At 43.9% G+C, this 23,778-nt stretch overlaps 2 protein-coding genes across 3 annotated transcripts; one reads left to right on the top strand and one right to left on the bottom strand.

The window, feature by feature from the left end:
* The first annotated feature begins 62 nt into the window (after positions 1-62).
* On the top strand, positions 63-13,527 carry cfap92 (cilia and flagella associated protein 92 (putative)). Of its 2 annotated transcripts, XM_035388875.1 has the most exons (19): positions 63-255; positions 686-956; positions 1,239-1,444; positions 2,532-2,751; positions 3,053-3,085; positions 3,332-3,469; positions 3,733-3,847; positions 4,502-4,674; positions 4,908-5,063; positions 6,312-6,502; positions 6,960-7,816; positions 7,928-8,122; positions 8,383-8,674; positions 8,784-8,936; positions 9,442-9,654; positions 10,344-10,497; positions 10,930-11,117; positions 12,710-12,879; positions 13,145-13,527. In XM_035388875.1, exons 2-19 carry the CDS (start codon positions 689-691, stop codon positions 13,335-13,337), a joined length of 3,915 nt encoding a protein of 1,304 aa, XP_035244766.1. In that variant the 5' UTR covers positions 63-255; positions 686-688; the 3' UTR covers positions 13,338-13,527. The 2 variants fall into 2 exon arrangements, with proteins under 2 accessions (XP_035244766.1, XP_035244767.1); XM_035388876.1 differs by lacking the exon at positions 3,053-3,085.
* acad9 (acyl-CoA dehydrogenase family, member 9) lies at positions 12,981-23,648 on the bottom strand. The gene is made up of 18 exons (XM_035388877.1): positions 23,380-23,648; positions 23,177-23,270; positions 22,912-23,013; positions 22,684-22,790; positions 22,295-22,395; positions 20,784-20,862; positions 19,638-19,812; positions 19,389-19,462; positions 18,880-18,955; positions 18,632-18,702; positions 18,126-18,245; positions 17,621-17,749; positions 17,090-17,169; positions 16,859-16,985; positions 16,230-16,307; positions 15,206-15,334; positions 14,160-14,232; positions 12,981-13,897 (listed from the first exon to the last, which is right to left on the bottom strand). Exons 1-18 carry the CDS (start codon positions 23,557-23,559, stop codon positions 13,797-13,799), a joined length of 1,896 nt encoding a protein of 631 aa, XP_035244768.1. The 5' UTR covers positions 23,560-23,648; the 3' UTR covers positions 12,981-13,796.
* Between the last annotated feature and the right edge of the window lie 130 nt (positions 23,649-23,778).

The raw sequence follows: 23,778 nt of genomic DNA, 5'->3' as shown, positions 1-23,778 counted from the left end.
ACAGGAATAGTTTGAAATCTCCACTACACTGTGCGTGTGTGTTGCGTCTTGAAATGTTGGGAACTATTTGGTGCAGCGGAGGCGAAAAAATGTCTCGCAGAAGCCAAACATTCAGCTGGTTGCTAATGGGAAGTTTGTTTCAGGGCAACGTGAAGTTTGTACAATTTGACAGCGTGCATGTGTTTAAGCACCCTGGAGATATCTGTCATGATATAGTACAGAATAAAAAAGTTTCAGAAAACGGGAAGCAACACGGTAAATTTAATTGTTAACTGGACCAATTTACTTTAGCTTGAGTTTTAAATCAAATATTTTGTAGTCTTGCTGGAGCGTTGACTTTTTAAAATAGAATTTTAATTGCAGCGAGTAGTTTTAAAATTTCGTATTAAATCACGTTTTAATGTGAGCATGCAGAGTATATTTAAGGTGCGTTAACGGCGAGTTGTTTTTAAGCGTGCGTCTGTTGGCTAGGGAGCATTTTGGTTCCATTTGAGAGTTATTTGTTTATGCACTTTACTTATCGTTGCTTTCTTATTTGTTGACATGGATTTAGTTGAGCAGAAAGCAAATAAACAAGAATTTAAAACATTTTAAAATTTAAATGCACTTAAACAGAAAATATTTGTTCATTTTTCTACTTATTGTTTATGACAGAAAGGCGCTGTTTGTGTTTTTTATATCACAGATAATGTCTATTCAAATGGAAACGGAAGTATACCCAGAGACTGACAAAAGTAACAAGGACTGTTCTCAAATATGCTGTTCATCCATAAACAACGAAAATGTACCTGAGGGAGAGGCGGGAGCTGACCTTACAGCATCACCAAGTAATCTGGATATTGAGAAGTCAAGTTCAGTAGTTGACAACACTGTTCTAAGCAATGCTGAATTCTGCCAGTCAAGCCCAAGCCACGAGGTTATTTTTACAGTCAGCATTGTACTGGGAATCCATAAAGGTAGCTTTATGTATTTATTTATTTATTTTGGGTTGGAATTTTGGAAACTATTAATAAACTATTTAACTGATGTAACATTCAGAACACAAAATTATTTTTTATATTTAACTAATGTAATGTATTTCTTTATTTTTAATATGTTTTATCTACATTCTTTACATAATCAAGTGCTGCGTACACTGTGTTATTTGCGCTGTTGATCCTGTCCTGATGCCATTTCTTAATTTCTGACAAAACCTTACACAGCCCTCTGTTTTATTTTTCTTTTTACGTATTATTTAGGAGGCGAAGAGGATCCAGGTAACAACACAGAGAATAGTAAGAAAAAGGAGAAGAAAATTTTGTCCACGGGAGTAATTGAAGCCCCAAAATCCCAGGGCTACTACCACATAGAGTACAGTTTGTTCCCCGATGACCCTGAGCCAACCAAAGTCGACCTGGTCCTGTTTGGGTTAGCTGCAAAAGTCTACATGGAAAACGACACCAAGGTACACGAAAGGTAGTGAGTACGGCACAGGAATAGTGGGTTCTGCTCCTTGTGACGTGAAATAAACAGGGAACAATATGATACTCTGATGTGCTACTGATACTGAAGAGAAATAATACCCATTACATCCTTTAACTTTCACTCAGCAGTCATGGTGTTCTGTATGGGTGTCAGCCCTCAAAGTCACAGACACAGACACAGTAGCTCTAAATCTAAAACTAGTAGTTCTAAATATAAATTAATGGAGCGTTTGTGCTTCCAATACTGAATCATGTACACGTACATGAACTTGTACATGATTTCACTACTGATGGACCAAGGGTTGTGCAGCCACCTCAGACTATAAGTGTATTAGCATATTTATCACATTGTGTCATTTACAAAGTGACATGTCTTTACAACTCAATATATTTAATCATTATATACAATTACTAATATAATAACATATACAATTATATTATCACAATACAGCAAAAATTAGAAAATATTTTAAAAGTGAGATATAGCAGTATACATGGGTGGGTTACCAGCCTTACCCCCATGAAATATTTAAGAAGTTGTAAGTCCTGAAGCGGGCTAATGAAGCGAGGTGGTTTCGGGTGACACTTAATGACCTGTCTCTTTTTATGGGGCAGATGGTTGAGAGACTTCTGTGCTCTTTACCTTCAAACACAATAAGCACTATTGACAGGCCACAAAGTGCACTTCATTTATACACTGTATTTACTTACTCATTATTTATGCATTGCAAACATCATTGTCCAGGACAGCTTGCATTCTCTTATCCATAAAACATCTGAATATATGCAGAAGCAATTCAACCGTTAAGTCATGCATGTAAAATCTGTCATATCATTCTATATATTATAATTTTTATAGTTACATTTTAACTTATAGTTTTATGCTAGATATGATGCCCTTTTACTATGATGCACATCGATTAGATTTTTCTGTAACTTTGACAATAACCTTGTTTGAAAATAAAGATTTTATCTTCTGTAATATTAAGCAATTAATTAATACATAAATAGCAAATAGGAAGACTGCTGATAAGAAATTGAAATGAATTGAAACGATCACCCCTTCAGGTTTTGAAACTGTGGCAGGAGGGAGGGAAGATGTGGCTGGGCTGGACCCAGCCTGTGAAAGTGCAAGTCACAAGGGACCTGCTTTTGAAACTGACCTCTCACATGGTCACCTTTCGTGTGTGGGACACCAAAGACCGGGTATCTGCGAAGGCCAAGTCCGACCGACCCAAAGCCTTCAGACTGCCTCGAGGAAAGCCCCAGGAAGACCCCGACCGCAGCGGTATGAACACTCTAAAGCGACGGCGGCTTCTGCTGCGCAGTCTGATCGTGTGCTGATTAAACACCCCCCTTCTGTGAAGTCACCTGTGTTCCATTCTCTGCTTTAGTTTAAGGTGACTACAAAGACCGCCTGTCGTAAAACAGGCCGCAAATGCCCCAGAGCGGTGCTTTGATTAGCGCTTCACGCTCGTGTCATGTGCATTGGAACAGCAGCAGACCCGCGTGCTCTGTGTTACCGATTGCCGCGCCGTTCTGTGAAAGAGTCTGCTAATGACTTTCTCCTGTGGAATTTTGTATGGCAGGCGGCCCCCCTGACTGTGAGGCGGCGAAATCTGGTAACAATTTTTCACATCTGTGTCTCTACAATGGCTGGGGTTCTTGTAATTCATAGCTTCAGGAGGTCATTATGTTGACGTTCCCCAGTGAGCGTACAGTAATGCTTTTTTGTGCTCTGTGGTTGGTTTTAAAACACCATCTTAAGTGTGCATACCTTTGTCTCATTTAGGTTGTGTTAAATTATAATGAAACACCTTCATAAAATTAATCTGTTCGAACATTTTTGTTAAAATCATCCATTTAAGGTGGGATCAAGGTTATGGTGCAGAAGCTGAGAGCTCTTTGCCAAAAGGAAACTCCAAATGCCACAAGCTCTCCAAGAATGCACAGAAACTCCACCTCTGCTGACTGTGAGAACTCCTCTGAGCTAAAGAGTGTGACAGGTGGGAATAATTGGCTGAAATACCAGCCTATTAAGAACACAATGGTCGACGAAGGTGGATGCATTTAACACGTATTGATTGCACTGGCTTCTGCCTGCTAGGTACAGACACAGACTAGAGATCATTAGCCTTTCCTGGAAGCTTATAAAACACACGCTGGCATTAGGCCTGCTTGGTTTCTGAAGAAGCTTCTTGCATAAATTGCAGGACTGTGTAAATCCTCGTCAGTAAAGTGCGTAAATGCTGTTTGAACTTTGTGACAGTTAAGCCCAAACAGGCGACCCTGGAAGCCACGGTCAGCGAGAGGGCGTCTTCCTCGTCCGTCGTAAACAGGGGCGGCTCGGCCGCTTCCGCGGGGGAACATGTGCACAGTAACAGGTACGGCGTGGGGGCGGCTTTTCGGCAATCCTTAAACAAATGGCCGCTGAACCGAGACATTTCCTGGCTGTCAAAGCTGTTGCTAATGTCTGCCAGAGGTGAGGGCTCTCAGCCCTGATCTGAGCTTAATCTACGAAGCAGATGTGGTGCCAGCATTCCCCACTGGGAGTTCCAGGGAATGTGCCGTTTGCTCTTGTCTGATACGCTCCAGAGATTGTATTTATAGTTATTTGTTATTTACACATACATACACATAAATTTGTTATTTGCACTCTAAAATACCTAAAAAGAAGTGGATGTGTTTCACAAGAACAAAGACGCTAAGCAGATTGCATATATACAGTATATATACTTATATAAACTCATAAACACACAACTGAGTGTATGTACAGATGTTGGTCGTTACTATGACATGGAAGCTATAATTGAAAGAGTACAATTTTTATTTTTATTTTGTAGCATTACCTATTTGAACAATCTCTGTGAAATGTAACCAAAACGTAGCTGAAATATTTTGTCTAAGAAATATGTCACGCCTTATTTATGGCATACCTATGTCAGTAGATATGCCTTAAAAACATTGGTTACATCATCATGTTTTAGAAACAAAACGCAGGTTAAACCTTATGGCTTATGCTGTTGCATACCCTTCAGACCTCTCAGTCATGAAGAGGAGAGGGATTCCATTTTACCTGCCTGGAAGAGCCTAACGCTAAAAGCCATCCAGGATCTGAGTAAAGTGCCCACTAGACTGACACCAGCACAGGAGACCTATGACCCAGTCCAGTCCTCCAAAGCCCTGAGACCAAGGAGCACAACAGCCTTGTGTACGTACAGCAGATGTGTAGTACTTGGAAAAGATTTAGGAAACATTTGTCCAAAGACACTGTACATCATCATTAACGGAACTTTATTATTTTAACAGTGCTATTCTTGTGTCTGTTTTGCATTGTTCATTCACTGAACCTTGCCTCGTGACCCTTGATTTGGATCTCTGTTTAAAGCAGTTCTATGGAAAACGGTTAGCTGGATGGTAACATTTCTGTTCCCCTCTGTTCAGGTCCAGAGAAGCCCAGCTCCATTAAACACCAGCCCCAGTTTTTGCCCAAGAGAAAGACTGCCAAGAAAGCCACACAAGAAAGTGTGGCGTTCGGTGAAAACGTCAAAAAGAATGGCGTCGCTTCAGTCCAGCTCAGTCTCCTCCACTTACTTGCAGGTGCTTGTATAAATATTCCAGAATGCTACTCCAAGCTTAAGTACTGTCAGCTGATTTTCTCTCTCTGACTTTCTTTACAATCAAAATCTTTTATCCTCCTACCAATCAAAAATGATCACCATTGCAAGATCTACTCACAATTTCAGTTTTCCGTTCCTTTACACCCAATTACTCTTTATAAGACGTTCTAGTCATCATCAGCTAGCTACTTATGTTTAATATATATGTAATGTTTCCATGATCTTACCATTTGGCTACAATTTTGTCACTCAATGTGCCCATCATCCTGTTTTTACTTATAGCCAAGGAGGAAAATGTGGATTGTATGTAGCAGGTTGTTTGTTTGTTATCCGATTGTGCTTTCTTATCTCTGTTAAATTACTGCACATCTCTATGCCTTTATACTGTTCTGCCCTGTACACAAGAAAAGGAATAGTACACACTGTTCCCATTGACCTTGATGTTCCCATGTCAAATTGACAGCGTCTAATCAGCACTAACTCCAACTAGGGAGCATACAACCGCAACCCTATCCAGCTGACTTGACAACTAGTGTATAGTCTATTGTGAAGGGTACTAATGGAATCCAGGGTTGAGGAGGAACTGTGTTGCATTGCCATTCTGAGAGATGTTATCAAGCCCTTGTCCCACACACCGTAAGCGGTGTACCGTCTGCCGAGAGGGGAGTAGCTGCCCTTAAACTGTCTGCTGAGAGGGGTGTGACTGTGCTGGGACAGGCGCTCTGCAGCGGCGCTTTGATGCCGCGCTGGGAAGCAGCACTGCAGGCCTGTAATTGGGCGCAGAAAGGCTCCAGCGCAGGCCAGACATGCAGCGCTGCTGCGCCATTTGCTTTTGATGTGTCTCACTTACAGTCACAGTGGGAGACCTCGATGAAAGCCTCGACGGGGCAAATATTCAAACCTCGCTCTTGTAAACCGGAGCCAGACGTACGTTCCTTGTGGCACGCAGATTATATGGCTGAAGCGGTTGTGCGCAGTCCTATTATTAATTACGTTTTTTAAATTTAGTTCGCCAAATCCCCTTTTAAAGGACAGTGCACGGAGAACTACTGGATGCATTTGTGTCACCTCATGTGGGAGATTTAGTGTTATGGCTGTGTTCCCATGCTATCTGACACTTTTGGCCAAAATGTTCAAAATAAATGCACTTCTTGATGAATGAATTATTGATATAATCATAGCGAAGTTGTAACCATAAGTGTGTGTTTGGTCTGTTTCTGAATGGTAGGAGGTAAGACAGTGACAGACTGCTTGGCTCCTTGCTTTCCTGGCGCCTGCAGGATTGAAGGCATCTGCAGCATCTCTATAGACAGGCAGCTGATGTCAGAGGCACTGAGACTGGAGCTGAACCCACTGGTCATCAGAATCCTATCTGCCTCATCTCTACCCGCTGCTCCTGTCCCCTATCATGTGCTGAAGGTACCTCTTCCTTAAACTTACTAGCACTATGTCAAATATTTATACTGAGCAAATTTCTAAATTTGCATGCTGTAATTTAAAAAAGAGTTAAGTTATAGCCATTATTTATTACACCAAAACTCTGATATGCTGATGACTTTGAATTCATAGCTACTTTGTTTCTGTTTCAAAATGATTACATTACATACTCTGCACAGTACCTGAAACGTGAGAACAAAACTGAAGGGCTGGTTCATGCCTACATGTTGCTTGAATTAAAAATCTATGGCTCTGTAGTAAATAAGGGGCTGTCAGTCCCACTTACAACTTAATATATTTGCTGAGAAAAGTCAAGTTTGATTTGGATGATCCCCTTTTTTTAAACATCTGAAGTTTGGGACATTTAAGTTGTTAAAGGCACGCTGTTTGAAGTCCTCTCTGCCCTGACCCTAACCCTCACTCTTAAATTTCTCCCCAGGAAAAATGTCTCCCAGTCTATTGCCAGTATAAATTCCACACTATGAACATACACAGGACGGGAGGCCAGGAACATGGCGCCCATGTGTATTTCAGGGACGTGAATGTGATCTTGACTGGCCTGCTGAGCCCTGGGGAGCTTCGAGAGTGCCTGGGCGGGCCTCCGCTCACGATCGAGGTCCACGACCGCGACAGGAAGAACACAGAGGACCCGTCCTGTGGCCCCGCCTTGTTTGGCGCAGAGCCTGGTAACGACCAGCTGAGCAGCAAGCGTGCGACCCTTCAGGAGAAGAGCACGCCGCGAAACCCATGTGGGATCGCAAAGCTGGACCTGTCCGATCTACTGCATGGGCAAAGGTGCATGAAGCTGAGCGTGCCTATTAACTGCTCGCCTCCGCTGAATTCAGAGGGACAGGAGAGCGACAGATGGAATGCTGACGGACCCACAGAACCGCCAATGCCCATGGGCCTATACCATGATTTTAACTCTGTGCTGAAAGTGTGGGTTGAAATAGCATGTCCGCTAACCCAGCTGAGCAGCAGCGCTGACGGGCCCTCTGAAGACTGCCCTTTCGGCCGCATCGTTTACATGTTCACGTGCCGCAACGGCACTGCTCTGACCAGGCTGAGGTCTGAGATTCTGAGAATCAACGCTGCCGCTTTTCAGCTGGATTCCTTCTCAGAGGAAACAATCAAGACAGCCCTGTCCTGCCACGAAATGAGCACCGAGGACCAGGAGAGCAAAGATTTGGACGTCGTCACAGGATTCCACATGCACGACAGACACAAGCACCTCTTCATTCTCGAGGGCCTGAGAGATAAGGCTATCAAAAGACTATGGGAAACTATTCCGATAAGGTAAGATACTGCATACATTTCTGTTGAAGGTTTTCAGCTGCTCTGTCCATACCACTTGAGGTTGCCATGGTTTTGAAATTGTTTCAAAGATGCCAGTGTGATGTCTTCCAGGCTATCTGACAGCGAGGAGGAACGGGTGGAGGTTCTCTATAATTCAGCGCTGAGCTTCTCTAACAGGCTGTACGGCACATTGGACTTGAGCCTGTGTCCCGTCCACCTCCACAAGCAGCTGGAGGTCATCATGAGACAGCCTGAGGTGTACTTAAGGGACACGGTCCCTCCAGCCTGTCTCCAGGCTCTCTCACGGTACATCCATCGCTCCTTTTCTTCATATACTCCGATAGAACAGCGCCCTGGGATTTGTTGTTTCACGGATGACATCCTTCTGGCAATTTTCATATTATGCTGGAGACACTCCGTTCAGTCATGTGTGGGGAAAAATGAAATAGTCAGGTTGAGCACTTGGATTAAAATTGGATTATCACAATCCAGATACAAAGTTTATCTTTGAAGTGCATTTTAAAAGACAGATGATTGTCATTGTCTTATCTGTCTTATCACTGCAGGATTAGCCTTCTGCTCCATGTGAAGAAGCTGAGGAACGTGGTGCAGAGCAACCTTTTCCCCACGGCTGAGATGATCCTTAGTCTGAATTGGGAATTTGGAGTCGTTGCTGGGAAAGGCAAGACAAAGGCAACCCAGGTCGAGGGAATCGACGAGGCAGAGGCAGAAGTATCCCCACAGCACACTGTGGCAAAAAAGCTTGCGCCATTGGACAATTACAACATCAAATACATGGAATGGAAACAACAAATGGTCAACCAGCAGCTTCACGGAAAGATGAAAGACTTTATTCAGGCATGCTGTGAACTTGAAATGTCTTCTCACCTATTTGAGCCCCACTTTTAAGTCATTCATAAATTTGTGTCATAAAGAAACTGAAATATTTGTTTAATCTATAATCCAGGTCAACATTGAAGAGGTGCATCAAGCAAGCCTCAGTATAAGGCAGAGGCTAAAGCCAGGATCTCTTCCAGTGCCAAATATGGAAACCCACAGCTGTAGCACCCAGATATCAAACTGCATTGAGCAGGCCCAAGAGCCACTGGGCAAGGAAAAGGTCTAGTGAACTCCATTGCAGTTCTCGGTTAAATACAAAACCTCTCTGTTGCTGAGCTAGTGAGCTGCATCTGATTAGCCACATTAATTTTTTCCGTTCTAATCTACAGATTGTTGCTCATCTACACAGGCATGTTCAATGTGACTTGCAAAGTCTGGATCCTACTGCTACAGACAGGCTCCTTTATGTGTTCTTCGTAGCCTAGTAAATCCTATTGAACACCCTTTACTCAAGGGTACAGTTTGCATTGATCTAATTAGTGAACTCTAAGATGAAAAACAATACACATTTACATTTAGGGATTTAGCAGATGCTCCTGTCCAAAGCAACTTAAATAGCTTGTAATTTTTTTCCATACTATTTATTTATACAGCAGGATATTTTACTGAAGAACCTTGTTTGTCTTGCTCAAGGATACAGTCACAGTGTTTTCAAGCTTGTAACTCAATTTCAGTTCCCAAGCCATTCTCCAGTTCTAACCTACGGAACTATCGTTGCTCTTCAGGAGCGCACATGGAGGTTCTGCTGCAGCCAGGAGTACCAGCAGGCATTGGCCGAAGCTGTGGAAGCCGAGGCCAATTGGAAGGCCTCTGAGGCCAGGTCGAGAGCTGCCTGGCGCACACATGATGGCTTCAGGTTCCCAGGGTTCAAGAGCAGCGTAAAATCCAACGAGCACCCCCGGCAGCCCGACGAGGCGAGGGTGGAGGAGCTGAGAAAGGTGCTGTCATCCTGGAAAGACGTCCCTTAGCCTGTGGGTTTCAGGTTCCACCACAGTTCTCTCCTGCAGGAGGACTGCCATGTTTATGGGCATTCCTGAGGATTTACGCGAGTGGATTGAGTTTTACTGATGTTTTCTTCCCATGGTTCCTATCACAAGAAGCAGCCTGAGCTCAGAAGGGTATTGGGTGTCGCCTAATGTGACACGGCTAATGCCAAGTGATTTATGCGTTCATGCTGTTGCCCAGGAGCCTTGGTATGCCACTGCTTTATTTAATCTAGTCATCCAGTAATACAGTGCCATTCTGAAAGCTAGGGATCTGTTAAAATAATTATACGTGGTGCTCAAGCATGGTTAAGTCACTTTGGAGCACGGGTAACGGCAATATAAACACATCAAGGCTCCGTTTGACAGACTCCCTCCTCAGCACTGTTTTTCAAACAGTTAATGTACATCACATCACTCATTATCTGCTGCATTACACCATCCAAAATGGATGTAGGATTTGTGCTTTTCATCAAGAGGGGCCATATTGTCTTCTCCCTCCGATAAGGCGCTCAACCTCAAGCAGCTGTTTCTCTCGTGGCTCTCTGTGTACATAGTACATGACACCTCAGTGATAACAGACATGAATCATCTCCGGATTCCCTTGACTCAGTGCAGTAAATGAACGCTTCCTCTGCTTCTAGCCATGGAGGGAAAACGTGCTGCATGGCAACACCCTGAGGCCCACACTGACGCGGGACACCTGGCCCTGGATCTCCCGCTCGCAGGACTTTGAGCGGTACAGGAAGTCTGCCCAGTTCTTTGGCTCTGTGCCCCCTGTCACCATCCACCTGGCAGGTAGGGCTCAGGTCACTTTAGTATCATCATATCTGCTAATAATCTTACCTGTACGGTAATGGAATTTCAACACACCTCTGTTCAATATGCCTGGGGCCCATTGCTACACAGACTTCTTTTTTGCATTCTTAGTCTAATGAAATCCTTGGCCAACGACTTTTACCCAAGGGTACAGTTTGCATGGTGTCACTGGTAAACCCAGTAAGGCAAAATGTGATATGCTCTTCACACATTCACATTTAAGCATCTTGCAAATATCCAGAGCGATGCAGATAGCCCAAGCCAGGCTAAGTACCTTGCACAAGGATTCAATGACAGCACCCCAGCTGAAATTTGCAACCACAGAGTTACAAGTCCAGTTCTCTATTATACTTCAGCTTATACAAACAGGACTACACACTGTTGTGCTGAGCCTCTGTACCTCGTTCCCAGGGGAAAGCCTAAGGCAGGAACAGCTCCAGCACTACAGGACCGTGCGTGAGGGTTCCCCAGGAAACGGGCCGGTCCCTGAGTTTAAGTGCCACGTCGGTGTGGCACAGGGAAGCCTGGGAAAGCTGGAGGACCTGCTGAAGGACAAGCCCGTGAAGTACTCGTTAAGGAAACCTGGGATGGTCCTGAAGGTGAGGCCCTGATACGGCCCATTTCCCATCACTGCACAAAGTCTAGCGTACACTTCCATTAGAATGTCAAGGTAGCTTGACCATGAAGCACATAAAAGAGCAGTTGGTTTTTGCTTCTTCATGTATGTGCTTAATGGGTTTTCCCAACTTGAATGGATCATTTGCAAGGGAGAATAGAGGATTTTGTGTGTGTGTGTGCTCGCGTGCATGATACAGCCAAGATGCCAAGTTCTGTATTTTTTTTTTTTTGAAAGTTTTTGAATTACAAACATTTCCATTTTCCCTAATGCACATTTAGACCAGTTATTCTAAATCTTCTTTAAAACCTTATTTTGTGAACTGGGATGATTTTCATAAAGAATTCTGAAATAATATCAAACTAATCCAGGTCCTCAGGGACACTCCTTTTCATCTCATTTAGGGATTTTAGAAACATAACTTATAAGTTAAGTGCATAATCTCCCCAATTTCATATGCAATTTGAGAGGGAGAGAGAAATGTGTCATTGGAACAGTGAACTCTGTCCAATATGTCTGTATGAACACACTCCTGTTAGAGAGTTTGGAAACCACATATCTAAACTTCAGGCATAATTTTTTCCTGGCAGGATGGTATTGTGTCTTGTGCTTTTATATCCCGCCATGTGCAGTTGCCATTACTTAGAGATAAAATGCAAGTATTCCTTTGTGAAGACACCGAGTGCACAGAGGCTTGATTATATATATAATCAGATAAATTTAATGCTTAAATCTGCAAACTCTTGTTTGCATTTTGTCTTCCCATTGTAAAGAACAACCCCAGCAACCCGATTTCGACCCCAGCAACCTGTTTACCAGGGAACAGTACTAGAATGCAATGGGCAAATCATTATCCAACAACTGCTGTCACCAGTTATTCAAGTGGCATTTCAATTGAAAAGTAAAAGTACCGACAGAAAGCTGGTGGGTGGTCCATACTAGTCCACTTTGGTTCTTTTGTGTGTTTTTCTCTTTGTTCAAATCTTTTGTCCTTTTCACTGGCAAGTCTAGACAAAACACTTATGTCTGTCAACCTGTCAGAATAAAAGTTGGGTCGATTAGTAAAGAAGAAATATTCTCATGTATTGACACAAGCAATCTCTACTTACTGCTGTCAGGAACAGATGGAGAACAAGCCTTGTGAAAGTCTTTGGCTTTATGAGGTGACAGCAACACTGTTCAGGATCAAGTCGAGGGTTGCCTTGGACATGTTGTAACAATGGCAGCAGTGTGTGCCTCAACACATTTAGGTTCAGCAAATCACTACAGGCAGCTGAAAAATTAATGTCCATTAAGCTATTATATACAACATATGCGTATACGTATTATGTACTACACCAACTGCAGTACGGCCTACTTTGACAATTCATTGGACCCCAGCAAATTTCTGGTGTATTTTAAAGAGGTACCGACAAACTCAAGTGGAATCAGTTATCAGGGGTCTCTGTTGAACGCCTATGAACGTACAACTGGTCTCCTAATTTCCGAGTGTGTTTGTAGAGAGTGTGGTGAATATGGAAGTTCTGGGCATACAGACAGAGTGCTGCTATCCCTGACCGCTGTGGTGCTTTTCAGCCCATCCCCATGGTGGCTGTGCTGGAGCACCCGGAGGTGCCCGGGCCGGAGGACGAGGAGAGAGAGGTCAGCCCGGCCTTCGCCCCGGGAGCACTGACGCACCACAGCCTGAGCTGGGACAGCAACGCCATCCCGCGCCACGACCCCCTCTACAACAAATTCCACTTCACGTGCGTCACTACAGTTACTACAACGGGACAGTGTGAATGAAAATAACATAACAGCAGTAGTGTAAAACACAAGGCTAGGGAGGGGAAGTAATGGCCAAACATTAAATAACCAGGAAATCATTTTAATATTCATGACTGAGTACTGCTTTTGGTCTATTAAATTAATGTTGACATACACGTCCAGAACACAGCATTTATAAAAATACTAAATTAAATTAAATTAAAAACAGAACAGTGAGTGCTGACTGATGTCTCTGTGCCTCAGAGGTTACTGGAGGCCCCACTCTTTCCACTACAAGAGGGCAGCTGCACCCTTGACGGAGGAGGAGAGGTCTGCCTGCCTGTCCCAGCAGCCAGACCCGCCCCCCGAGACCCCTGCCAGGGGCGCCCAGAGACAGCCCGTCGGAAACATCATGGAGACCAGAACCTACAGCCACATCTACCTGCACGTGGTCTGAGGAAGCACCCCTCCAGCCCCCGCTCATTTCCAGCCCATGACCGTGTGGCGCGAGACTGCAGTACTTTTAGTGAGAAGCACTTTGGTGGCTCGGAGAAAGACGGCAACACAGATCGCAAACCGCCAAGCACTGTAGATTTCGTAAAAATCTTCCAAAGTGTCAACACCAGTGTAGTACTGCTGGCAAAAAAAAGAAAAAGAAAAAAGAATCTGTATATCGAAAGTACCTTTTGCAATGCTTTTGTACAATTACTGTTTTAATAGCTCATGGAAAGAATTACTGCTATGTATACATTAATACATGTATTAAATTAATATCATTGCAAAAGCTATGTTCATGACTGAGAATTGTGAATTCAGCACTATTGGATAATGCCATGCAAGTAATTATGCACTGAACAGGAGGTGTCTGGTGGGGACCACAGGAGACTAATTTGCCATTTTTTCTGCAGAGGCCTTCTCAGTAAGTCCTTTCAAGGGGATGGGAGCAGATATAAGCCCTTTGTGACAGAACCTCCTTAGCAATCTTCTTTATGCTCTCATCGTTGTTCTCAGGAGAATCTGAAACAAGCAGGGCCTCATTTCAGACAATCCAAATGTGCAATGCATATGAAATTACAGTTGATTTTACATGACCTAGTTTTATCCCAATAATAAAACTGAACTAGCAAATTGCCCGTAAAATAATGGAAACATTATGGAAATAGCTGGCATGAAAAGACGCGGTTTTTTTTTAAGTCAAGGGCGCATGCAAGCCTTTTGCCTTCGACTGCAATAAAACCACTTTAGTCTGTTCCCGATTATGATTTAGCGTGGTACTTACTCCTTTGCAGCTGAGTCATCCAGTAGTTGTTTTTGAAATAGGCGTCGGAACAGAACGTGTTCGCAAGAAGCACCTGGAGAAAAGAACCATTTGTAGGCATTTCAGTTCAGTCGTTCAGTTTCTCGTGGAAAACACAACTTCCACAGGTGCACATTTCCTGCCTGTGGAAGCCATTAAAGGAACTTTACAGTGGGAGGGAAAGTAGTCTGCTGATGAAATCTGTTATTAATATGTAGCTGAAATAAAACCCTGTAAACTACATAGGCTGTATTAAACTCAAATCATGGGCAGGGAAAAGGGTAACCATATGCAGGATGCCAATCGGTTTCTTTTACTGGCCTTTGAGACTTGAAATTCAACGCAGGCATAGCCAGAATTTCAGAGAGATGTGTACAATGAACTGATGAGCTCAGGTCAAACACTTGGCTATAAAGGTCAACTGAAGCAGCCAAATATAGATTCCATTTGTGTGGAAGATAGGACTGACAAATCTGATTTAAATAAGGAAGGAAACTGGAATTACAATTGATGTTCATCAAATTCCATTTCTTTCATATTTGTTTTAACTAGAATGACTAAAATCTGAACAACTAATAGACCCATCCTACATTACACTGAATGATATTGTGCTGATTAGACAAACTGTATTTCAGCAAAAAGTTTAGGGTGTAAAAAATGTAATTACAGCTATCCGTTCTAGCGTTCTACTTCCTTTACTCTTAATTTGTATAAATTTTAAATACAAGTCATGTAAACAAGGCAAAAGCACAAACTGGAACTACATTTTCCTTGTATCAGGTTGAATTCCCCGTTACCAGGCAACGATGTATGAGACGAGCTCAGATTAAATGTACTGTAATAATAAACAGCATTAGTATACACAACAACACTGATGACAGATTTATTTTTCTTTGTCATCACTATTATTATCACCATCTGTGAAGCCCATGTCACCTCTTCAGTCCCAGCACGAGTGCGTGGGTGTGTGCGTGTGTGTGTACGTGTATGCGTGTGTGCGTATGCGGTTTTGAGCACGACGACCGTACCTCGTGGTCGTGGTTGCGCAGACCAATGCTGATGGACCGTGAGGCTCGGGACAGGACCGCGGTCATAGCGTACAGGTTAATCAGCACATCCGCAACCTTCTTCAGGACCAGCTGCTCGTCCACGATCGTCTGGGTAACAGAGTTCAGTTCACATTGTTCACACTGAACTTTATTCACAGTATCAAATCTGCGCATAATAACCCACGCCAGCCAACTAAAAATAACCAAAGAGTGTAACATTATGGAAAATATTACCATTTGGCACCCAATTCCACTCCTCCGCACAAAAAAATCCTTCTACTGGTGCAAAAAAGAATCTTTAAATCAAAAATATGTTAGTTTCATAATGAAAGTAAATACCCCTTAAAGTTACATTTTGTCATGTGATGAGGATGAACACTCAATGAAGATAAATTTCAGAGGCTTTAAACTTTCCAGTAAACGAATACGAAGCGAAGTGCAGTAAATCCATGTGCTAAGACTTTCCGAGTGGCAGAGCAGCCTGCTGGAGAGGTGGCCTGACTGCAACGGCACAGGCCCGGAGAAGCACATTTAGGAAAAAACCAAAGCCAGGGCCAGCTGTCAGACAGATGAGCATTACCTCAACGCTACAGGAAGAGAGGGATCTGTGAACAGGTCCCCACTGTGTGCCGTAGGACCGTGCTAATTATTCTCCATTTCCAGGGAAACCGGGAGTGCATTGTTGTACGAATAACAGATTTTTTTTCTTTCTGTGTGTTCTCTCAAGTCTCAAATTCCAAAGCCCACACAGTCAGTTCTGTTGGGACTTCCTCTCTAAAAAAAAGTCCAGGTATGCCTGAGTATTTCTGAAGGTTTGAATTCTACAGTGAAACACAGAAAATAATCTATGACAGTTCCATTAAGAACACCGAGGCATATGTGGTCAAGAAAATGCATCGGTGGCATTTTACATCGCTGGAGGGGGAAGCACACATTTCAAATGGATACATGTATTTACAATGAGCGCTGCTAGTGATACTGCAGACATAAATTAGAGGATTACCTTCCCATATCTGTAAAGCAGGCTTTCAACAGTGGAGCTAAACACACACACATTCTCCTCAAACTTCTTCGCACTGTCCTGCAGAGAGAGGGGGGGGGGGGGGGGGAGAGAATGAAAAATGAAGGTAAACAGGGATTATTGATTTCTACATCAAGTCAGGACAATGGCTTTAATGCCTTTAGAGGTTTGCCGAGATCCTGAGAGATTGTGAGTGAAGGGTGTATTGTGGGTAATAGTGACATGGAATGCAGAGAGTGAAAGGTGGTTTGTGGGTAAATGGTGACATGGAAGGAGGAGAGCTAAATGTGGATTGCGGGTAGATTGCAACATAGGATGAGGAGAGTGAATGATGGATTGTGGGTAAATGGCATTATGGAGTGCAGCTCAGACTGAGGGTGAATGGTGGATTGTGGGTAAATGGCATTGTGGAGCGCAGCACAGACGGAGGGTGAAGGGTGGATTGTGGGTAAATGGCATTGTGGAGTGCAGCTCAGACTGAGTGTGAATGGTGAATTGTGGGTAACTGGGATTATGGAGTGCAGCACAGACTGAGGGTGAATGGTGGATTGTGGGTAGGTTGTTAGTATAGGTGTAGAGTGCTGAAGAGATGTTAGAAGTACAGACAGTACCGTCAGGCTGGGGTGCACCACTCCGTCTTTCCCAGTAAGGCCCAGATCCACTTTTCGGCCCACGGAGTCCCGCAGCTTCTTCCCAAACATCTCCAGGGCCACGCCTATGTTCCCCTTCTTCATCTCCCTGAGTGAGGACCAGAGGTCAGCGTAAGCTGCTGTCATGAGACCCAGCGTAGGAAAGACTTTGGCATCATTTAGAATCGCCACCGTCTGCGCTGGGACACTCACTTTATTTTGCCGGTCAATATTTTGCCGGCGTGCTGCATTCCCGTCAGTGCGATGTACATCCTCAGGATTTCATTGGTGCCCTGGCAGTGGGATACGACACACTGTGTTAATGCTGCCGTCGCATTCAGTTCCATCACCGCCCACTCAAATATGCTGTTGTCACTGCAGGTACGTTTTCTGGGTCTAGCCTCTGTGAGCTCAGTCTACAGCTGTAAACAAGATGCATGCCCTCTGGTGGTCAAACAAAGGACCTGGGGTGGAGATCTAGCAAACGGATACACGGTTGTTTTTTTTCTCAAATAAAATTTAAGCAGGCCTAAGCTGGAAATTTGGAAATGATCACAGATCCCACGTAAGATTATCCTGATATTTCTCAGAAAATGCTTTAATCCGAAACTGAAAGATAGGAGAGAAAAAAACAAGAATAAGAAGACAAACCAAAAAACAAGCTTTTTGTATGCCTAAATATTACATAGGGCTGACTGATTGGTGGACTTGACTTCCATTACCCAGAGTGCTTTGGGGGCCTACCTCAAAGATAAGCAGGATGCGGCAATCTCTCAGGTAGCGCTCGTAGGGGAAGTTTTTGGTGTAGCCCAGCCCCCCCAGCACCTGCAGGGCCTCGCTGACGCACACCCACCCCCCCTCTGAGCTGAACACCTGCAGAGAGAGAGGCATGCTGGGTAATCACCTTTACAGACTCTTACAGCGATCATTTCAGGGTAGAAACGCAAGCTGAAAAGAGAGAGGCCTCAGCAGAGCAGAAGACACTGAAAATGTTCCAGATCCAGAGCCTTTAGGATGCCATTCTGAGCAGAGCTATGAAGGGCAGCAGCCTGGATCTGATCAAACACAGACACACAGATCAGCCTCAGATGCGCGAATGGTGACCTTCTCACATGTAATGGAGGGTAAAGCGGTTAAATGAATGGTTCCTCCTGCAGGGTCACTCCTATCCCAGGGACACAGAAGCACATCGCGGTGTCACAGTCCGGTGTCACAGGGCGGTGTCACAGGGCCAGTTTGGGCTCCTCACCTTCACCATGGCCGCCTCCAGAGAACAGTCGGGCACTCCGGGTCTGTCCATCATCCCCGCGGTCAGGTACGCCATGCTCTCCATCACAAAGGCATTCTGGGCCATCACTGCAAACTTCTCCTGCACCAGGGCGCACACGACACACGTGTCATGTCATGTACATGCACACACACTGTATAACTCCTGTATCGACACACACACTATTTACAAACAGTACATATGCAAAGATGTACACAACACACCTATTACACAATACTCCTGTACCAGCACACATTACTATACCAGTGCACACACAGGCAAAACTCACACATTACATAGACACAATAACTTTATACCAGCATACACACATAATGCATACATTGCATACACACGCTACTCCTGTAACCACACACATAATATAAAGCACCGATTGTAAGCCACAGTCAAAACCAAATTTAACACACCATAACCCATTAACTCCTGAACCAAACAAAATAGAGTTAATAAGTTTGTGAAGTAGCTCATACCTGGACCATTCCAAATTCGCTGAGGCTCTTGTTAAACTGCTTCCTCGTTCCTGCATACTCGGACGTCAACTCTGAAACGCAGCACGAGGTCCAGCCGATTACACTCCACCCAATCAGCTGTGCAAGAGTAGCTACATCCAATCCAAATCAGGCCATGCCTCTGTCCCACCAGGCCCTGCCCCTAACTTCGCCCAGGATATAACCCTACCCACCCAAACCCCACCCATTCCCCAGTCCAGTCAACTCACCAATCAGCTTCTTGATCATGCCTGCTCCTGCACTGCCCATGCTGAACCTCCCACTGTTCAGGATGTTCATTGCAACCTGTACAATCAACAAGCAATTAAGATTGCAAAAATAATATCACACAAACCAGCGACAAGCAAATTAAAACAACGTGGAAACTGGCGATCATGCAAAAACCCATGACGTAACACAGCTGTCAGACAGACAGCAGAGAGCAGCAGCCTGTCAAACTGTCAAATGAACAGACCGCAAGGACTAAAAGCTTAAAGCGAGACAAGCCGTCTAAAGCAAAAGATATAGCACGACATAAAAACAGTGAGAAATGTGTATTAATACTCGGCCGGGAGCGTGAAGACATAATGAATAAGAATCCTGGAATACTGAAAGGGTTTTTAATCAAAACTGCAGGGCCCGGTCGTTTTTATCTTTTCCCCGGTGGAAATCAATCAGTGCGGCGAGGCGCTGGAGCCGAACCCCTGATTGCAGTCTTTTGACAGGATGAATAAATTACCTTAAATCCACCTCCGACTTCGCCAATTACATTCTCCACCGGCACCTTGGTGTTGTCAAACACCACTTCACAGGCTGAAAAACGAACAGCAGCGTTACATTAGACCGGGAGCACAAACACAGTTGCAGGGGGTGTGCTGTGTCCTGCAGGCCAAAGCTCCGCTCGAGCAGCGCTGAGCAGTCACTCTGTCCAACCCCACCCCCCCCTCCCCGCCCCGCTCTAGGAAGCTTCCGGAAACCTAGCGCTCACTGTTAGAGCCGCGGATGCCCAGCTTGTCCTCCGGTTGCCCGCTGATGACGCCCCCGAACGCCCTCTCAACGATGAACGCCGAGATCTTGTCCTTCTTCTGCCCGTCCTTGTCCACCACCTCTGTCCTTGCGAACACCGTGAAAATATCCGCCAAGCCCCCATTGGAAATCCAGATCTGAAAAAAAAAACAGGCAAACAAGAAACCCTCACAGCTTTAGGGGGAAGTATCTGTCAAAGAAATTGTGCCAAAATGTTGCTGAGGAAAGTATCCGTTGTGTCGGCTTGTTGTTAGCCTCTAGAAGAGGAAAGCCAGAAGGGTGTTTTTTTTTCTGGTTTAAAGTGAGAAATTGCACATTTACATTCACATGACAGTTCAGTAATACGCCCTACAAGTAACCCCATTAGGTTACAAATTAAAGTGATCCAACTTGGGACCAGAAGAAAAGATTCTCGACTGGCTGAAACAGAACTTTGTAAAACGTCAGCCCATGTCTGTGCAACATTAAAGGAAATGCATTCAGATTGGACTAAAGGAACACCAAACAGTGGTGATGACATCTCTTGCCTTGTCCTCTACAGATTTCCCTTGAGAATCGTTTCCAAAACGACCACATCCTCCACAGGCAGATGGAGCTGTGGTCTGTCGCTACTGCAGTTCATTGTTAAAAGCACCAAATAAAACACTGGAAAAAAGCCACGAAGTAGAGTGTCTGCATTCTCCATTAGATCTGTATGTCTGTATGTACAGGAGTGCCAGTGACTATTTCACACCCTACAGACCACACAGTACTACAGGAGTGCCAGTGATTATTTTACACCCTACGGGCCTCACAGTACTACAGGAGAGCCAGTGATTATTTCACACCCTACAGGCCTCACAGTACTACAGGAGAGCCAGTGATTATTTTACTCATCAGGCCACGCAGTACTACAGGAGAGCCAGTGACCATTTACACCCTATAGCTCAAACAGCACCACAAGAGAGCCAGGGACTATTTTTCACCCTACAAGCCAAACACCACAAAAAAGCACAGTGGCTATTTTTAAAAATTTTCCTGGCAGCACCAGCATATGGGGCAGGGGTAGCAGGGCACTACAGCACAAGCGTGTAAAGAAGGCCTTTCCCCTTTCTGCCTCGGCCTTCACCTTGGATCCATTGATCAGGTAGTGTTTCCCATCCTCGGTCAGCGTCGCTCGAGTCTGAATGGAGGCTGCATCACTCCCACTGGAACACACACACACACAAAAGCCTTATATCAAAACACCAGCATTACCACAGGAAATGGCCCTCAAGAGTCCATTATGAGGGTGAAGCACTAATTTCCAAAAGCAGAGCAGTATCAGCCATTCCAGGTTTTTATACGAAGCAGGTTAGTGTACGGTGCGAAAGCTGTCAGTTAGTCATGCACTGACCTAATTCCCGCAACACCTTGAAAGGATTATGCTGCAATGATCTGGGAGAACCATTTCCACTGCTGACAATCCAGAATTAAAGCCTATAATATGGTGGTCAAAGCACAGCTGCCATTTTATACCCCTGTACCTCAGCTTAACACTACTGTAACTCACAGTGTGTGCCTGTGGGTACTCAGGACCTTCAGCACAGCTCCTGAATATCAGCTGTAAAATGTTCCTTGATTCCTAGTCATGCACCAAATTTTAGGGGTAACAGAGGACAAACATATTCCAAAGAATAGATATTCTATCGCTGCTTCCAACACTTTGGGTTTATCTAGGAGTGTGGCACAGTCAGTTATCTGTAACTAGACTCGGCTGAATTATTAAGTAATTTATGTTTTTAATTTTCACAGGAACCTTGGTTGGATCCCGACATTTGTTTCATATTTGGTATATGAAAAGATTCATCCATACTTATATAAAACCTGGCATAACCAGGCACCCATGATTAATACAAACTTTAGAATATGAATGATTGATTTATCAAAAATGATGAATAATTAGTCACATGCGTCACTCCACACTATTAATTCCAAATATGAAATTTAACCCCATATGTCAGTAAAACTGAAAATCCTATAATGGAAAGTTCTGTGCTCATGCCATTCATCAGAAAGGAGTTATATTAAAGTTATATTACACCCTAGATCACTTTAGCTGTAATTGCTGAATCTTCATTCATGTTTGATCCGTAATGCCTGCTTTGACAGCTTGAGTTTCATGAGCCCAGCACAGGCCAAATTAATTTGCTTAGAGACTATGTAATTCATTTGCATATTGAATTATTTATGCAAATGAGATGGTCACACCTACTCCATCCACCCCAGGATGCATTTTTCAAAACTGTGTAGTAATCGGAGCCTGGCTGAAACAGTGAGTACAACTACTCTTTAAATACAACCAAGCCTATTTAACCTCATCCACCAGCATGTGTGACTAATGGGCAGCACTGCCTGAGTCTGAAATGATCACCAAGTTCTGGGGCGGGGACTCACAGTCACACACCTCGTTTCAGAACTTGTGTTATGCATCACCCCGCTCTCCCACATTCTTTAGGAGTCCAGTTGTTAAAGTGTGTCGTCGCCATGCTGGTGGTGATCTTTATGCAGTGTTTGCACTTGGCTCAGGTGACTCGACTTGGGGAGGAAAAAGAGTGGCATACTGACAGGCAGACGCCAGGACAGCCTCCAGGACCCTACCTGCCAGGTTCCGTCAGGCAGAAGGCCGCTACGTACTCCCCTGTGGCCAGCTTGGGCAAGTACTTGGCTTTCTGCTCCTCATTTCCAGCTATTAGGATCCCCTACACACAAAGACAAAGCCAATACAGAAGTTGCACCAACATGTAATTCATATACGGTTTTAAAAAATGATAAAATAAGACAAGGGTTTGCGTTTTATTGTGATTCACCTCTGTCACTGCAAACTGAAAACTTTGTTATTGGAGTGCACTCCATTGTTTTTTTTAATCAGTGTCAAACAAACAATTTATTTACACAGCAGGGAGAATTTAGTCAAGATGGAGTAAATATGTGGTTCTTTAAAAGGACACGGTGTTTTTCCAACATTATAAATCAAACCCCAATGTTACCTTGAGACCAATAGCTTGATGGGCTGCCAATGTTACAGCAATGGAGCCGTCCAAGGATATTATCTCCCCCAGACGAGCATACATAGTATTGGACAGTCCAAGACCCCCTGAACATAGACACACAAAACAACAACTTGCTGGCAAGGACTTTATACTGATAGCACGTCACAACACCAGCTTGATCCCCCTCCCAAGCATAGATTCAAACCGATTCAAATAGTTTCTCACCATATTCCTCCGGCACCTGGATTCCAAACAGACCAAGCTCTTTCAACCCATTCAGAGTTTCGGGAGGGATTTTCGCTTCGTGGTCGATTCTCTTGGAATCAACTGAAACACACTTAAAATTACTGACCGCTCAGTGCAGTGGTGGTTATATCACCTCACACAACACAATGATATAACTGCGTTTATATTTTAACTATAGTTTCAAGTATCTTCAGATACTTTGAGATCGGTAACATTGTGGAAACGTTTTCTTTCGTTAACTTACCATCTTCGTTAAAAAACTTCTCCACCGGTGAAACAAACTGGTTGATCTCGTCTAACTCTTCACGGCTAACTTCTGGATACGGAAATACCTCGTTCTAAACACAGGAGAAAATAAATGTATGATTTAAAGAAGAACGTAACTAACAGGCGAAATAGCTGCAACTATTAGTTAACGCTATTAATTAGTTAACACTGGCAAGTCACCTTGTTTACTTTGCCAAGAAACAAGTCTTTAGCATACGCAAGCTTTCTCGTATGTGTCCTGAAAAAGCGCTCAGACTGCAAATATGGTGTGACTTCATTCCCAGACTGTGAAATTCGCGGCGACAATAGCCTTCCAAATTTTACGGATTTTGAAAAACGAAATAATCCGTTTAAACTCATCGCAAGAAAATTTATAGCACCTCTCCTTCAACTGCCTCTAAAATCTTGCTGCTTTGGAGCAGTGTTACCTTTCACCTCTTTTTGTCGCACAATAATGACGTTTAAGCGTTAAGCGAATGATAGTGCCGTGCATTTCCTCTTTTCACCACAGAACGGCAAACTTCAGTCAAGTTCCGCATGTGAGTTTCTTTTGAATTATACATTATGGAATTCATTAAA

This window comes from Anguilla anguilla, chromosome 13 (genome assembly GCF_013347855.1).
Source record: "Anguilla anguilla isolate fAngAng1 chromosome 13, fAngAng1.pri, whole genome shotgun sequence".
NCBI lineage: Eukaryota > Metazoa > Chordata > Actinopteri > Anguilliformes > Anguillidae > Anguilla > Anguilla anguilla.
Note: the sequence above shows the minus strand (reverse complement) of the source record. Positions and strands in the feature narration are given on the sequence as shown.

Bases quoted from the DNA above. Each gene is read 5' to 3' on its own strand.
- cfap92 (XM_035388875.1), top strand. From the start codon at position 689: ATGTCTATTCAAATGGAAACGGAAGTATACCCAGAGACTGACAAAAGT. The intron at 5,064-6,311 runs GTGCTTGTATAA...TCTGAATGGTAG, and splicing joins TCTCCTCCACTTACTTGCAG to GAGGTAAGACAGTGACAGAC. The intron at 6,503-6,959 runs GTACCTCTTCCT...ATTTCTCCCCAG, and splicing joins TCCCCTATCATGTGCTGAAG to GAAAAATGTCTCCCAGTCTA.
- acad9 (XM_035388877.1), bottom strand. From the start codon at position 23,559: ATGAGTTTAAACGGATTATTTCGTTTTTCAAAATCCGTAAAATTTGGA. The intron at 22,396-22,683 runs GTAACATTGGGG...CTTTGTGTGTAG, and splicing joins ATCAAGCTATTGGTCTCAAG to GGGATCCTAATAGCTGGAAA. The intron at 16,308-16,858 runs GTACTGTCTGTA...CTCTCTCTGCAG, and splicing joins TGGTGCACCCCAGCCTGACG to GACAGTGCGAAGAAGTTTGA.